This window comes from Pseudonaja textilis, chromosome 1, assembly GCF_049901715.1.
Source record: "Pseudonaja textilis isolate UNSWEBS1 chromosome 1, rPseTex1.2, whole genome shotgun sequence".
Taxonomy (NCBI): Eukaryota; Metazoa; Chordata; class Lepidosauria; order Squamata; family Elapidae; genus Pseudonaja; species Pseudonaja textilis.
This window is the reverse complement of record NC_141990.1, coordinates 86716746-86732247: the sequence shown is the minus strand read 5'-3', so window position 1 is coordinate 86732247 and position 15502 is coordinate 86716746. Positions and strand designations below refer to the sequence as shown.

Genomic DNA, 15502 nt, shown 5'->3' with positions numbered 1-15502 from the left:
CCTGCCCTTCCTTGGGCAAGCCAGCTTCACTGTTCTTTCCCAACCTGGTTCCCGCTAGCTTAAAACTCCCAGCATCTATTGCAGCTGGGAGATGATGGAACTATGAAGCAACGCATCCTATTTATTTTTATTTATTTGTTTTTGTCAATTGCTTACAAGATAATAGGTATAAGTAAAAACATAGTTATGAATACATGAAATGGGTACATATAAGAAAAATAAAAGAAACAATAGAACAGGGATGGTAGGCACGTTGATGCGCTTATGCACGCCCCTTGCAGACCTCTTAGGAAAGGGGTGAGGTCAATAGTAGACAGTCTAAGGCTAAAGTTTTCTCCAAACCCCCAAAACTTTAACCTTAGACTGTCTACTATTGACCTCACCCCTTTCCTAAGAGGTCTGTAGGGGGGCGTGCATAAGCACACCAACGTGCCTACTGTCCCTATCCTATTGTACTAAATTAAATAAATATTGCACTGTACTAAAGCAATAGGATCGTGGCCACTGTAGAGTTCCAGAGTTTGGGGTTCCAGTGGAGCCTTTATCCCTGAGTAAAAGGAACAAATAAATACAAGCCGATCAGTGCCCAACAGAGGGGGGGGGGGGCGGAGGGAGAGAGGGAGGGAGAGAAGGAGGGAGGGAGAAGAAAAGAGATAGAGACGGAGAGAAAGAGAGGGGTGGGGAGAGAAAGGGACAGAGAAAGAGAGAGAGAGAAAGAAAGAAAGAAAGAATCAAGCGAACGGTCACACGCCTCAGCGACGTGCAAGAGGCACTCTGGAGAAGAACGGGCGGTCACATGACCGACCTCTTCCGGGTTCTCCCCTCTCGGTTTCGTCTCCTAGAGCACGTGGGTTCTTGTTTGGAGCGGGCCCGGAAGTTTCGTTCCGCCGGCTCATTGGGAAGGGCTGAGTTGAGGAAGGGTGCCCGGGAAAGATATAAGCCAGTGCCGGCAGGTTACGGGGGGTTCAGTCGGACCGGACTGATTTGGGGGATATACCGGGCATTTCCTCCCCCCGCAGGTAGGTCCGAGGACTCATTACTGTCACCTCCTCCCCCCGCCCCAGATGTTACTAGCGCTTCCACGACACGGGGAAGCCCAAAACTGCCTTATAACCGTTTTCTGCCAACTCGGTTAACTAAGAAAATTGGTGTGGGAACGATCGCGCGTTTGCAAAACGTTTAACAATGCTTGTTGCAAGACCGTAGGAGTGCGTATAAACAAGACACGGGACTTGGTACTTGACCCTCGTGGGCATCGATCCGCTTAAGATTCAGGAAAGAACTATTTCAATCCACTCCTTCGTTGAAATACGGCCTCGATTAAAGGGTTTGCGGACCTGACCGCATACACTTTGGATTTCAGACAGGAAAAAAAATCATGAGATGAAGTTGGGTGGTTGTTGTTTACAAACATCCTTTTATACCGATACTTCGGTCTGCTTTGCCTCTGTTTTATCTAGAATCAACGAGAGTGTTATTTGCTGCATCAGAGAGTAGGAAAGACTTATCGAGGGCTGAAATCAAAGCAAGACCGAAGTGAGCCTGCTGCAGCTTTCTTAAACCAAAAAACCACTGAGCACAGTTATCCTAAAAAAAAAAGGCCAGGTTTGTTTGCCAGTTGGAACTACCAATGGTAGGAGACTCGGTTCCAGAGCAACAGGTCAAGCAAGAGCTGAAGCAATTAAATTTTAGGTTTAAAATTGTGGGGCTAGATTTTCCCTCCTTAAAGTATTACCCAGGATGTGGTATAAATAAATAAATAAATCAAAATACTAGCCATGATGGTGCAGTCAAAACTACAAGTGCTATATATATATTTATGTCCAGGCTTTACTTATAACCATAATAATTGAGGCCAGAATTTCTGTTGCTAAGTGAGACATGAGTTTTGGCCCACTTTATGACCTTAGCTACCACATTTGTTAAGTTAATAATCATTTTAAAGTGAACCTGGCTTCCCAATGTCTATGGAGGTTCTTAGTCATCCAGGTCATGGTTGTCCCAAAGGTGCTTTTGTCAAGAGGCAACTGGACTTTCTGGTTTTTCTTTAAAGATGTTTTGCTTCTCATCCATGTTTTGCTTCTCATCCAAACTTCTTGGATGAGAAGAGAAACGTCTTCAAAGAAAAATCAGAAAGTCCAGTTGCCTCTTGAAAAAAGCACCTTTGGGCCTGGCTTCCCAATGACTTCGCTTGTCAGAAGTTTGCAAAAAGCAATTGTATTGATCCTGGGATACGGCAACCATCATAAATATGAACTAATTGCCAAGCATGCAAATTTTGATCACATGACTATTGGGATGCTACAATGATTATAAGAATGGAAAATGGTCATGAGTCATTTTTTTTTAGTGTTGTAACTTTGGTCACTAAACAAATAGTTTTAAATTGAGGACTACCTGTATTCATCCAATTGCTGACCGTGTGTGCTAAGGGGTGTCAAACTTGTGTTGTCATGGCGTTTTCCCCTTTTGCTAAACTGTGCATGGGCATGGCCAGCATTTGATGCATTTGGCCCACGGGCTGTGAGTTTGACAGCCCTGATCTAGCTCTAAGCAGCTTACAATAAAATGAATACATAAAATACACAATATAAAAACAAGCATTCAAGGATTGTACGTGTGGTTATTAACTTGAGTTTTTGTGACCATAATCTGGGGACACACCTGCCATTTTGAATGATTTGTACTATAACTCTCAGTCTTTGAGATAGTAAGGAATGCAAAGAAGCTTTTTCAGGAGTTTTGTGATGATTATGTATATATAGTATACCAGTTTGATAGCCACGCAAAGCTTTTATTGAGTCTTAAAAATAGGTCAGTGGAGCTGAATTATTTTGGGGGGGAGAGGTGGAAACAGGTATCTATTCTCTTCTGAATAACCAGCATTTTAAAAGGATATACTCATACTGATTTTCAAGCAATGTTGATCATATTGGCTGGTATTTGATATTATGTACAGACCTTCCAATAATTCCCACATTTCTAATGGATATTATCATACATTTTAATACATGTTCATTATGACATACATTAGACCCACTTTTGAAGATGAAATTCTGAAGACTGTTGTCAACCAAAGTATTAATACATTTTACAACACTTTTTGAATAAGGCCAGAGGAAATAGAACTGATTTTACTCAGTTGAAATACTAGCTAATGGGACTATTTAAATGTATGTTATATATACCCTTCTTTTCAAAGAATTGAAGGACATAATCAATAAAAATGTCTGTCCCAAAAGCCATTTAGAAGTTTGGAGCTTCAGCTCTTATTATTTTCATTTGGAAAATATTTTATGAATTACTAGCTCCAAATATGTAGTCATAGGATTTGACTAATAATATTTCCTTTACTGAAAGTAGCTGTCAAATTGCATCATTCACATTTGACAAACGGGCAGGCGGCAAACTGGTGGGTGCAACACTTATCACCTCTTCCATTTTAGATTTTTCCTTCCTTCCTTCCTTCCTTCCTTCCTTCCTTCCTTCCTTCCTTCCTTCCTTCCTTCCTTCCTTCCTTCATTGTGATAATTTAATTTGGAGGATTTATATTTTTATTTCTAGTATATCTGAGTTGTCTTATTGCAAGATGGGCGGCAAACAAATAAAATCAAGCTGGTTTATAAAATGTAAAATACACACTGTGCAAAATTATTTTTCCATTGAAATCATGATATGATAAGCATATGTATATATAAACGATATTTGCTATTTCTCTTCCTCTATAATAAGAGATAAAAGAATCCGGAAATGGAGGAGAAAAAAAACAAAAGGAGAAGTCCCAAGTCATCCATGACTCACGTCAGTCAGGTTCACAACAATAAGAAAAACACTGTGCCTTCTAGCAAAAATACAGCATTTGCTAATTCAGTATCCCAGGTTCATTTACAAAGACCAAAGCTTAAAAGGTAAGGTTTTATATGGAATGTGCTACAGGCAATCAAGGCTGGCTAAAGTTGAAGGCTGTAAAATTTTCAGGCAGGGACACATTAAGGGATAAAGAATACCTGGTCCACAAAACCATCTACCTTACCATGCTAAGCCATCTGCCGCATCCCCTTTTTTGAAGCTTTCCCCCCCAGGAGCTACTCGGTATGATGTTTCCCAGCCCTCTGATTTGGGCAGGATTGTGGGTCAGACAAACTCAAGCTTCAGGATGCTGGCCCCTTTTGAAATCATCCAAACTCCATTTATGAGTTTTATCAATAGAGACAGTATTTGGTTCCAAACTAATTTTGGTTCTATGTGATAGATGAATGAAACATCATACGAACACACATATTCTTCTTCTTTAACTAAATGGGAGCTTTGTATTTTTAAAATGGAGTGTGATCTTTTATTAGTCACAAAAATGGTGCATAACACAAAATAAATTACTTATTTCTTCCTGTCAGTACAATATTTCGATACAAATTTCCATAAGCTCAAGAGCTTCAGGGAGCTTTGCATGCCATCTCAAGTGGCTGAGGCAAGGAACATGATTTTTGAAGTTTTTCAAGGTTTTCAGGGGGATAAAATATACCCACAAAAAAAAGAAGAAGAATTAGTAATAGTGAACATTTCCTGCCAACCCTGTAACCTAGTAGAAGAGAATATCTGCAGCTAAGAGTTGAACAGTGAAGTCTTTGGTGCTGTCTGAGCTAGTTGTTTGCTTGCAGATGTTTCATTACCCAACTAGATGACATCATCAGTGTAAGTGTGGGGTTTGTTTTCATACAGCAACTTGCCCTGCCAGTTTTGGTGGGGATGTAGTTTTATCTTAATAAAAGAACTACCAAGAAGAATGTAATGAAATGTCTGCAAGCAAACAGCCGAGCTTTGAGAGTCCAGGGATTTCACATCCCTATAATTTGAAATAATTAAGAAGGTTCATCTTTAGGGATTTTCTAATCCCCAGATGCTACAGTTTTCCAGATTTTTTTCAAAAAGTGTGAAAAGCAAAGTGGAACAATACCTTCAAAGGAAAAATAAAGATATCAAGACAACATGTGGCATTGCTAGAGCTTCCAAAGATGGATGCCATAGAAGTAGGATTTGAAAAGGTTTTCAGGCAGTGAAACTTGTTAGTTAAAATAATATTTTTTAAAAACCCTGATGAAGAGGCCAGACTTTAATTGTGTTCAAGTAAACTTTGCTCTTAGTCTTTCACGAAACCCAATCAACACAACACTGTTTGAAAAAATAATGCTGCTCTGGCAGTCATTTCAGGAAATAGATGAGAAAATTCCAAAAATAATTGAGGCAAAGAATAGAAGCAGCACACCACTAACATTTTATACTCTATTCTGTTTGTTTGTTTGTCATTTCTATATCTGACTTCAAATTTTGCAGAGCTACTTGCTTCTGGTTAAGGGAACTTGGTAAAGAAAAACTAAGTACAGAGCAATTCAAATATGACCTTAGAAATATCCCAGCTGCTCTGTTGACTGTTTCCTTTTTAGACTTGGCAAGGAATGTTTTGGTCAGAAAATGGAACAGAACATGTCTGGATAAGAGAGATCGCATCCTTTGGTGAGGTCCTGAAATGTCTCCGTTCTAGAACAAATGCATTGCCATTTCTAGGTCTAGTGAGCATTGCAGAATGAAGGCAGCAGTGCAAGTTCTGATAATTATTTGAGCCAAGGAACATTTCCCAGAAATTTTCTTCCTTTTTCTTCTTAATACTCAAGAATGGAACAATGTGTTCCGTCCTGGATTTGAAGTGGTTGTACAGTGTTCTGTAAATAAAAGTATTTCTGAATGTAAACTGAGAACACAGTCAAAGAAACTATTTCCAAAGATGAGTTCTTGGCTGCTAAAGCTATATTAAAGGTGTACATGTGAATTCCTGTACATTCCACTCTTAAATGGGCTTATATTTCTCTTTCAGAAATAGTAATATGCCATGCAAGCCGACTTTTTTCTTTTGAAGGTCCTAGTAACTTTGATAGCAAGTGAGATAGTTACTTTGCTACTCAGAGTTACCTCAAACTGTGATATAAGTGCCATATAAATTTGATAAATACATCCAGGGATACATCCAAGGCTTTGATAGCAAATATCCAGGCATGTCTGGAATCTCCTGCTCAATGGACAAAGTACAACTGCAAAACAATCAAAATAACAGGTTCTACTTAAATACAGCATAGCTCAGTTTGTCCAAAACATAAGAAAGTTGAAAAAGCAAGTTCTTCATGAGATTCCTAATGATTCTGCTACAGATAGTAGGTCACGCTGGTCAAGATAAGGTGGCGCCTGTACATTAAATCTCTTCCTAAATTATTTTCTCAAGAAATAAGCCTAAACACGAGGCCAGAAGGTATGATAGGAAGTCAGCTGTCTCACTAAAAGCTGAACCTTCCTGTACAATAAAAGAAGGTTAAAAATTGAGGGTCCTAGATATTGCAACAAGTCTTGCATGTTCTGACAAACATTTGTCTGGATTTCTGAAAAGGGCCAATACTTCAGCCATAAAAACCATTTTCCTTTTTAGCTGGGAGGTTTATTTCGTTAATTGCTCAGTACAAGAAGAGTAAAGAACAAACAAGAACAGTTGATTGGAACTGAAAGATACCAGATTGGTTCTTTCAGCTTTTTAGGGCAAAGTGTGGAATTAGTATGCTGTAATTGATGTGGCCTAGGGAATGGTAAAGGTGCATGATGCAGTCTCTTTGGGGAGATCAGAACAAAACTAATTCCTATCATGATTTGTCCAAATGAGACACCACAATAGGATAACTTCACCTCACTATTTCAATTACTCCATACCAATTAAAAGAAAATGAGGCTTGAAAACTTTCCTAAGCCATTTAAGCAGTTTTCCATTAGCCTTCTTATTAAGGAAGGCAAAATCTATTGACAGTAGATTTTGATAGATACATTTGATAGATATATTTCCTCATTAGTAGCTTTAGAAATTAATCCTATGAATCATAACCCCAGTTCCTATAATGATTTGTTATTGTATATGTTTGGGAGAGAAGGGATTAAGTTGTTTCTTCAGAACATTTATTGAGGTGGCAACAAATGTTGCCAAAGTAGCAAGCAGCTTGAAGGAACTAAATGACAACTTTTTTGTTTTTCTCAGAGGTGTGAAAGAGAAAGCCAAAACACCAGGAGTGGAAAACAAAGGATCCCAGTCAGCTCCAATCCAGCATTCATTTCTCACAGATGTATCAGATGTCCAAGAAATGGAAAAAGGACTTCTGAGTCTTCTGAATGACTTCCATTCTGGAAAACTGCAAGCATTTGGTATTTTTATTCTGACTGTTCCCCTAACAAATTACGTGTTGAAATGCTCATGTGTTCACTGTTGAAAAAGTGGGACATTGAAAGCATAACTGAAAGCAACTGCATGATTCACCGAACTCATACAAATTGGGAAATGTTTCATTAAACTTATTTTTTCAAGGCAGAACAAGTTGCTTAGATCAAGGTACTGTTGCTATTACGGTACTACTTAACAGGTTTATGTAACAGTTTTCTACTGTGGTGAGTACTCAAGATAATTTAAAAAGTTTTCAAAAGATAAAAATCAACACTAAAATAGACAGTACTGTTATTTAACAATTCTGAGCCATGTTTTGTATTCCATTTTTAATATATTTGCTATCTGAACCCCTTTTTCAGGATTATTTTTTTTAAAGGAGTAGTGGAGTTGTAAGACAAGGAGATTTTAAAAAATAAGTTAACATTCAGAGTAAATTGTCCACAGTGGCTGTGTGGCTTCACTTGTTAAGACTAGAAAGTAGGGTATGTACCATATATATTTCAGCATACTACACTCACAGGCCTACGTTCTCGCTAGCTGTGTAAGTGATCATAATACATAGATTAGCTGCTCAGAGTCTCTTGACTCCAAGATGGTCAAATTTTGATAAATAAAATAAATTATGTTATCCTCCCATTGAGAGATATATTTTATTTGCTACATATCCCAACATGGGGAGAACAGTCTGAGTCTTGCCCATCAGTTATGAATTATAGCTAGATATTTGAATTTTTACATTATTTTTTGTCTTTGATTTATTTTTCAGAAATATTGGGAAAGCTGAAACAAATTGGAAGGAATAAAACAACTCCAGTGAAGTGTTTTCTTTAGAATAATGAGCACAGTGTGACAAAAAGCTGTTGTTTTATTTCTCCCAAATGTCTCTGGTTATGGTTAAGCAATGTGTAGAGGCATGCTTGTAGACTCTCTTGCAATTCATAAAATCAGATGTGTTTTTCTGGAATAATGCTGAAACTGGGGGGAGGTATTTGACCCTAGGAAAAGATACCACGGCTTTTAAAGAGTTGCAGAAAGCTGTCCTGTCCATGCTTGCTCTGTCCAAAGCATCCTTTTGCCTTTGTTCACAGCCCTACTTTCTGTTGACTTGTAATAAGTAGCCTTTTATCTAGGGCAGCAGAGTACTGCAATTCCTGTATGTGGAGGACAAGCAATGTAGTACAGTTCTCAAAGGCAACAGTGAGATGACTTTCTTGTTCCTAGGTGGCCATGACTGAGGAAGGAAGGAAGAAGATTCAGGGCTTGATTTGCTGACTTTTTGTTTAAAATCTTAAGTAAGCCTCAAAGGATAGAAGAGACACCCAGAAATAAAATTACCGTGTTACTAAAGCAATGCTTCTCAAGCTTGGATAAATTACTCAGGCTCTTTGGATAATGACATACAAATCTATTACTGAATCACCTCAGGGACATTTAAGTTAAAGTGTTTTACCTACAATGGGTAAAAGGGACCCTTCTGATAGGTGGCTTTGGGTAACGAAGGAAAACATTTTGGGGCAGTGGATTAAAGTATACATTTCCATTTAATAAGCATACCAAGCTTGAGTAAAGTTATGCCGATTACATTGTATTTCTGAAAATAATAAAATGAACCTAAATTCACTAAGGGTATAAAAATGAATATGGTAAGACTTCATTATCAATGGTCTGTACCAGGGGTGGTATTCAGCCGATTCAGACCGGTTCTGATGGACCGTTAGTGGAAATTTGGAATCCAACCACTGTTCTGTACTGCTGCACAGGTCTAAATGGGACTGCCTTTGAAAATCAACTGGAGCCTTCTGTTGATCCACTATGTGACAGCCCAGGTGCTAGCTGTTACATGCTGACATGACACCTGTGCTCTGGGCCCTACAATGGCTCCTGTTGGTTTCTAAGTGCACTTCAAATGCTGGTTTGAACTTTTAAAGCCTTACATGGCTTAGCAAGTAGGTACTTTCAGGACTACCTTCTTTAACTAGTCTTCACCTGTATGTTACAGTAGAACCTGCTGGTGGTCACTCACATCTGCAAAGTCAACAGGGTTGGAGACTCACAGGTTGCTTGTCCTTTGGTGTGCCTGCATTCTGGAAGAGTCTTTTCCTGGAAATTGTGTCAACCCCCACACTTCTGATTTTCTGTAAGCTATTAAAGTGGAGCTTTACAGAGAGCTTTTGAGATTTGAGAAGGTGTCATAAACTTCCCTTAGGGTTGGCTGACTATTTGTAATTTATTTTCTTTCTCTTTTTTATTGTGAATGTTTTATGATATTACATTGATGGAAGGGGTAAACTAACAGGATTCCTCTTGAATGTGGTGAGGTAAATCCAATAAATCATATTTATTCATCACCCCACAAAACCACTTTTTAAAAAATGCTATGCGGCTTCAAAGTCTCCAGAGATGCCACATCTTTAGCTTGTGATCGCCTAAAGAAACCAGAAAACCATCTGCAAGATTTATGGAAGGACAGGTTCAGGGAGAATTACTATGAAGAAGAACTAAATTATGGGGTTTTCAGATCTTCAAAGGGGAACATTGCTTCTATGCTGTTTCAAGCGAAGTACTCTTTTGAAGCTGGTTTGTGAAGTCATGTTGCCCTTCAGTTCTGAAGAGTAGAGCACTGGCGTGATGTTGCACTTTGATCATTTTCTTAAGCCTCCTGTCGCAGTTCTGATCTGCCTTATTAGCATGATGGAAAGTTAATACTTTTAATTATTATCAAATCTTTGGCTTAATGCTCTTTTGTACCTTTGTTTACTTCAGGAAATGAATGTTCTATTGAGCAAATGGAACATGTAAGAGAAATGCAAGAGAAGTTGGCCCGCTTGAACTTGGAGCTTTATGGAGAGTTGGAAGAACTCCCTGAAGATAAAAGAAAATTAGCTAGTGACTCTAATCTGGATAGATTGTTGTCAGATGTAAGTATAAACAGGGCGGTTATAATAGTGTCTTGCAAAGGGTTTGTTTCAAAGATGCTTTTTCAAATGGCAACTACCCTTTGTTATCCTTGAAGATGTTTTGCTTCTTCAGTTCTGTTTGTTTCAAACAATTTTGAGCACCAGATTTTTAAAGAGTGACCCATTTTAACAGCAAAATTGTCTCACAGTGCTCAGAGTGCATTGCATTCAACCCTGTACTTTTGTGAAATTTTATGTTGAAAATTGTTCAAAATGAAGCATTTTGCATATTCCTACTTGATGGCAGAGGTGCAAAAATTCCCCTGGCTTCAGGTCTGTTTTTTATCCTTCAAAAATATATGGCTTTGTTATTTTTGTAGAATTTGCATAATAACAAAATTACATTGTTCAAAGTATAACCTTTTCCTTCATAAGTGAGGGTGCACTAACAATGAGACATTTTCCCAATATTATACTATACCACCCTCTATTGATAAAGAAAAAACACTGCAGCCTTTCCTTTTTTTAAAGCAAGAGAATACATTTTAAAAGGAAATTATTCGGGCCTTTTGTCTCCTAACTCCTTATGTCTCCTAACTCCTAACCCTATGAATACCATTAAATTTTCATAAATGTCAGCATTACAATCTCTGGAAGCAACAAAAGAGATATTGATAGGCTTCAAATATTTCTTTTGCATTCTGTCTTTGTGGTATCATCACATTTGCATTTGGAAATTTTGTAAAGGATGAAAGTTGAATCTAATGTGGATTGTAAGATTAGTTTAGTGCTGTCACAACTGTTTGAATAACAAAAAATATTAAATTGGTGGGCCACTGTTGTTTCCCAAAGTAGAAGTCTCATGCAGAAAAGGCAAATTCAATATATTTTTTCTGTCATTGATGAAAAACTGTTCTGGAGAGTTTGGAAACACTGCAGAACAGTGTGGGGACATTGCTGTGGGAAATTGACATCCAGTTCTTTCCCCAGTTGGCATTCCAGTAGATCCCAGTCTCTTTTCTAAATACAATTAAGCCTTACTGATAAATTATCTGGACAATTAATAAGTGCAACTTTTTATATTTCTTTCTACTGTAGTTGGAAGAACTGAATTCTTCTATGTATCCTTTTTGTGAAATGTCCAATTGTGACCAAATAGCTGTCTAAATGTAATAGCTCATTTAGGGTAAAATCCAGTGCATGTGATGCAACTTCACCTCAATCTAAGAACAGTTTGATCTGTTTTATCTTTTTAAGCCAGCAACCCAGAAACATTAAACATTTCTTCATGATTTACAAGCTACTTTAAATAGGCAACTCACATTCCTTCCCTTTTTGTTCCCTCCGTTTCTTTTTACTTCCCTCTCTTTGTACTTCTCCAAATTTACCTGGTTACTTTACTTTCTGCTCAGTTTTTGAACAGAGCAATATTTCCTTATTGGTTTTAAATTATTTCCTATTGTTTCCAGTAGTAATAACAATAGCACTTAGACCTATATACCGCTTCACAGTGCTTTACAGCCCTCTCTAAGCCATTTACAAAGTCAGCATATTGCCCCCAACAATCTGGGTCCGCATTTTCCTGACTTTGGGAAGATAGAGGCCTGAGTCAACCTTGAGCTGGTGAGAATTCGAACTGCTGACAGTTGGCACAATTAGCCTGCAATAACTCCATTCTAACCCTTTACAACCATGGTTCAATATAATAATAAAAATAGTAAAGTTATAGTAAATGCAGTAATATTAAATATAATAGTAAAAGGATACTACAGAATATTGGACCAAGGCTGTGGAGAACCAATTGTCATACCCAGTGTGAAATTAACATAATTTTGAATTTGAATTTTTTAAAAAATGTTAGAGCAGTAGGAACTGGGTCTATAATGTGCATAATTTCCCCTTCCAGACCCCCGTGTGACATAGTCTAGTAGCAACTTGGTGTTGTGAAGAAGTTGAACTAAATCCGTGGAGCCTCATGCTCAGGTCCACCTTCCACCACTGTAACTCCCTGAATGACTTTGGGTGATGTTTGCTGTCAGCTCAAGCTACCCAGTTAGTTTTCTTTTGTGAGAAATTAAAGGTGGAAAGGCTTTCCTGTCTGCCACCAGCTCCCAGGGAAAGGGCAGGTATCAGTGAAATAAATAAAACAGCAACTTGAGAAATTTAGTATTTAGAGAACTTATTCTGGGATTATAGCAGGGAAAGAAGCCATTTATTTTTAAATCTTTCACCCTACTTCTATCTATGGCTATAATTTAAACTTGAGCAAAGTAGTACTACAATTGCATGTTTTATGTGAAATGAAATTTGTCCATTTTTCTCATGCTCACCTGCTACTCAGGGTCCCTTTTCAGATTAAATGAAAGACAAAGTTCTAGGTATCTGGAGCTTCTTAAAAACCTTTCCAGATACTGCCTCAATACTTGCTTCTCCTGAAATGCGTGTAATTAGAAGAACATAAGGGGTTTTAACTTTAGCTCATTGAATGCTATTCCTTGACTCCTTGCCTCAGACAGAAACTTCACTTAGCAGATGTTCAAGAACTTCCGAATACCAGCACAAGCTAAATCTGCCGTTTTCTTGCTTCTTTGGGGGATCCAAGTTCTCGTATTTAATTTCCAGCAGACTGTTCCTTGCTTTTGTAACAACATGTTTGAAATAATTAATATGTGCACACATTCCTCTTAGCAGACATGTATTGTTGCAGCCTCATCAGGCTTGAAGCTTAGGCTACAGTATGGCCATGTTTTGCTGCTATGCTTTGTATTGTTGCCTTAACCTCTGTGAAAAGTGGGGAAACTTGAAAGAGCATTTTTAAAATGGAAAAAAAGAGTTAATAATGAACTGTGCCGTGCCTGCTTCCTTTTCCACAATGTAGACAATCAGCACATGCTCAGTGATGTCATTAAATGAATGTTTAATTTATTTTAGCAATAAAATTATTTTAACGACCTCTGTTTTCTATAGAATTTATTGAGTGTTTTTATGTGTATATTTATTGAATTTATAAAGCTGCCAAATTCATAATTTATTGCTCTGGGCAGCAGATAAAAGTAAATATCCAATAAATATAAAACCAGCATAATAAACTCCACCAATAGAGAGATAATCAAGGCTGAAAATAATAGCAACAGCACTTAGACTTATATACAGCTTCACAGTGTGTTACAGCCCTCTCTAAGTGGTTTACTGACAACATATTGCCCCTAACGATCTGGCTCCTCATTTTACCAACCTTGGAACACTGAAGACAATCTTGAGCTGGTGAGAATCGAACTCCTGGCAGTCAGCAGAATTAGCCTGTAATACTGCATTCTAACCATTATGCCACCACGGTTCAAATAAACGCTCTTCTCATAATTGAATGGGTTCAATTACCATCTTGGCCCAAGACATAAGACAAAAGCATCTCTTCTCAGCTTTACAAAAGAGGAGTAGGATCAGAGTGCCTTCATATCAGGGGTGGGGAAGAAGCTCATCCAAAGAGCAGATGTTTCAACAGTAAAGATATGTAGTCTAGGTCCCATTAGGTAACTCTGCCTCAGGGGACCTGAAGCATGTCTACTTTGGGCAGCTGAGTTGGATGAGCAGATGGGCTCATATCCTGCACATAACTCAGCCCTCAGAGCAAGGGAGGAATTGCACTACATTTTCATTACAGCTGTACATTTCATTTATCACTTGGCAGCCTTGTTATTAGAAAGAACGAGTTTGCAGTTGTATATTGATTTCATCCATTTAATAACCTTGAGTGAGAAAACACTCAGACATTTGTCTGCAAGCAGTCAACCAAGAAACTCAGAGAACGCCAAGGATTCCATGTTGATCTCTGTTGCATGTATATACATATCTTTATTTTAAGTAATGAAAGTGTGAGGGTATGCTGTTCACATTTTCCACTTCTAGTTACTTACTTTCAGGTAATTAGCCTTCTATAGCTGTATGGTCTTATTATTTTCAGATGATTGATGAAGAGGAAATTCAAACCAGATGCCAGACACTTTTTGTGTAAAAGTGAGTGGTTTCATACGGAGATCATTATATTGATGACTGATTAGCATCAAAGCTTTACTCTCACAGTAATAACACTTTCTCTGCTGAGCTTTACTGATCTGGGCCCTTCCACATAAATGGGGACTACAGTAATTCTCATTAGTATAGATATTGGCAGTTTTTAATTGTTTCAGAGGTTTTAACTTCAATGGTAAGTTGTTTCCGTTTTCTGGAAAATTATTTGAATCTACTTTGTATTGCTGCTTGATGTGTTAAAATTAGTAATATGGATTTCTATTCCAATACTTGATACTCATGGAAATTACCACTACAGATGTGAAACCTCTTCATCAATGGTAGTATTCAGCTGGTTTGCACTGGTTCAACCGAACCAGTAGCAAGGATTTGGCGTGGGTCGCCGAACCGGTAGTAACTTCTGGTTGGCCACACCCCCAACCCGGTCACCTGGTCACCATTCGCTTGCTTGCCCCGATGCCCAATGCTAGCTCACCCCGTCCACCTGATGCTCGCCCACCCAGCCACTCCTTAAGGTATTTTTTTTACCTCCTGACAATCAGCTGTTCCTACGAGTAGCTGTGCCAGGATTCTCCTCACTTCTTACTGCTTTGCCCAGGAGGCTTGCCTGAGGCCCAGGAAGACAAAAAATGGAAAGAGGGGGCATAGGTGCCCCTCCATTTTTTGCCTTCCTGGGCCCCAGGAAAGCTTCCTGGGAGCAAAAATGCCCCCCTAGAGGCTCCTCTGAGGCCAGGAAGGCCCTAAAATGGAGCATGAAGTTTTTGAATCCCACCACTGCTCTTCATATGGTGGCTTCATGACAAGTGTGCTGCATCTTAACGTATGATGTGGTCAACAAATAGAAGAAGCTGATGTCTACGTAAGCCAAGGAACACACTGATCCTTAGTCTAACTGAAGTAGTCAAGATGACCATCCAGATTACTTTCTATCTTATATCTTTATAAAACCTTTCCGTTAATCCCCAAAATCAGGAGATTTTTTGGGAAGAGATAGATAGAACTGCATTTGTGATATATGGTATGCCATATATTCAAATGATCTCAACTGCTAAGTAGAGTTGATGATCTATACACACGTGCAAACCAAACATCCTAGACAGAACACAGCTTCCCCATTTTAAGCATACATCCCCAATTTCTTCTCAGCAGAGGTGACCCAGAGAACACTAAACTCATTGTGAGAACAGCCTTTTTCTGCAGGCATTGCTTTTGTTGCCTGTGTTCCGCAACTTCTTTTACTACAAAATACAAGAACTCATATGTTCATAGCTTATTATTTGGAGAAATCTTATTTTCACTTAGCAGGTTTCCACTAATTCAAGAGGCC

At 38.4% G+C, this 15502-nt stretch overlaps 1 protein-coding gene across 1 annotated transcript; it reads left to right on the top strand.

Moving 5' to 3' along the window:
* The first annotated feature begins 821 nt into the window (after positions 1-821).
* On the top strand, positions 822-13097 carry CCDC28A (coiled-coil domain containing 28A). The gene is made up of 6 exons (XM_026705566.2): positions 822-1019; positions 3735-3908; positions 7067-7230; positions 10013-10167; positions 11245-11267; positions 12659-13097. Exons 2-6 carry the CDS (start codon positions 3751-3753, stop codon positions 12711-12713), a joined length of 555 nt encoding a protein of 184 aa, XP_026561351.1. The 5' UTR covers positions 822-1019; positions 3735-3750; the 3' UTR covers positions 12714-13097.
* Positions 13098-15502: the final 2405 nt, after the last annotated feature.

Coding starts and splice junctions, on each gene's coding strand:
- CCDC28A (XM_026705566.2), top strand. CDS start 3,751: ATGGAGGAGAAAAAAAACAAAAGGAGAAGTCCCAAGTCATCCATGACT. Junction 3,909..7,066: donor CAAAGACCAAAGCTTAAAAG/GTAAGGTTTTAT, acceptor TGTTTTTCTCAG/AGGTGTGAAAGAGAAAGCCA. Junction 11,268..12,658: donor GAAGAACTGAATTCTTCTAT/GTATCCTTTTTG, acceptor TCCTTGCCTCAG/ACAGAAACTTCACTTAGCAG.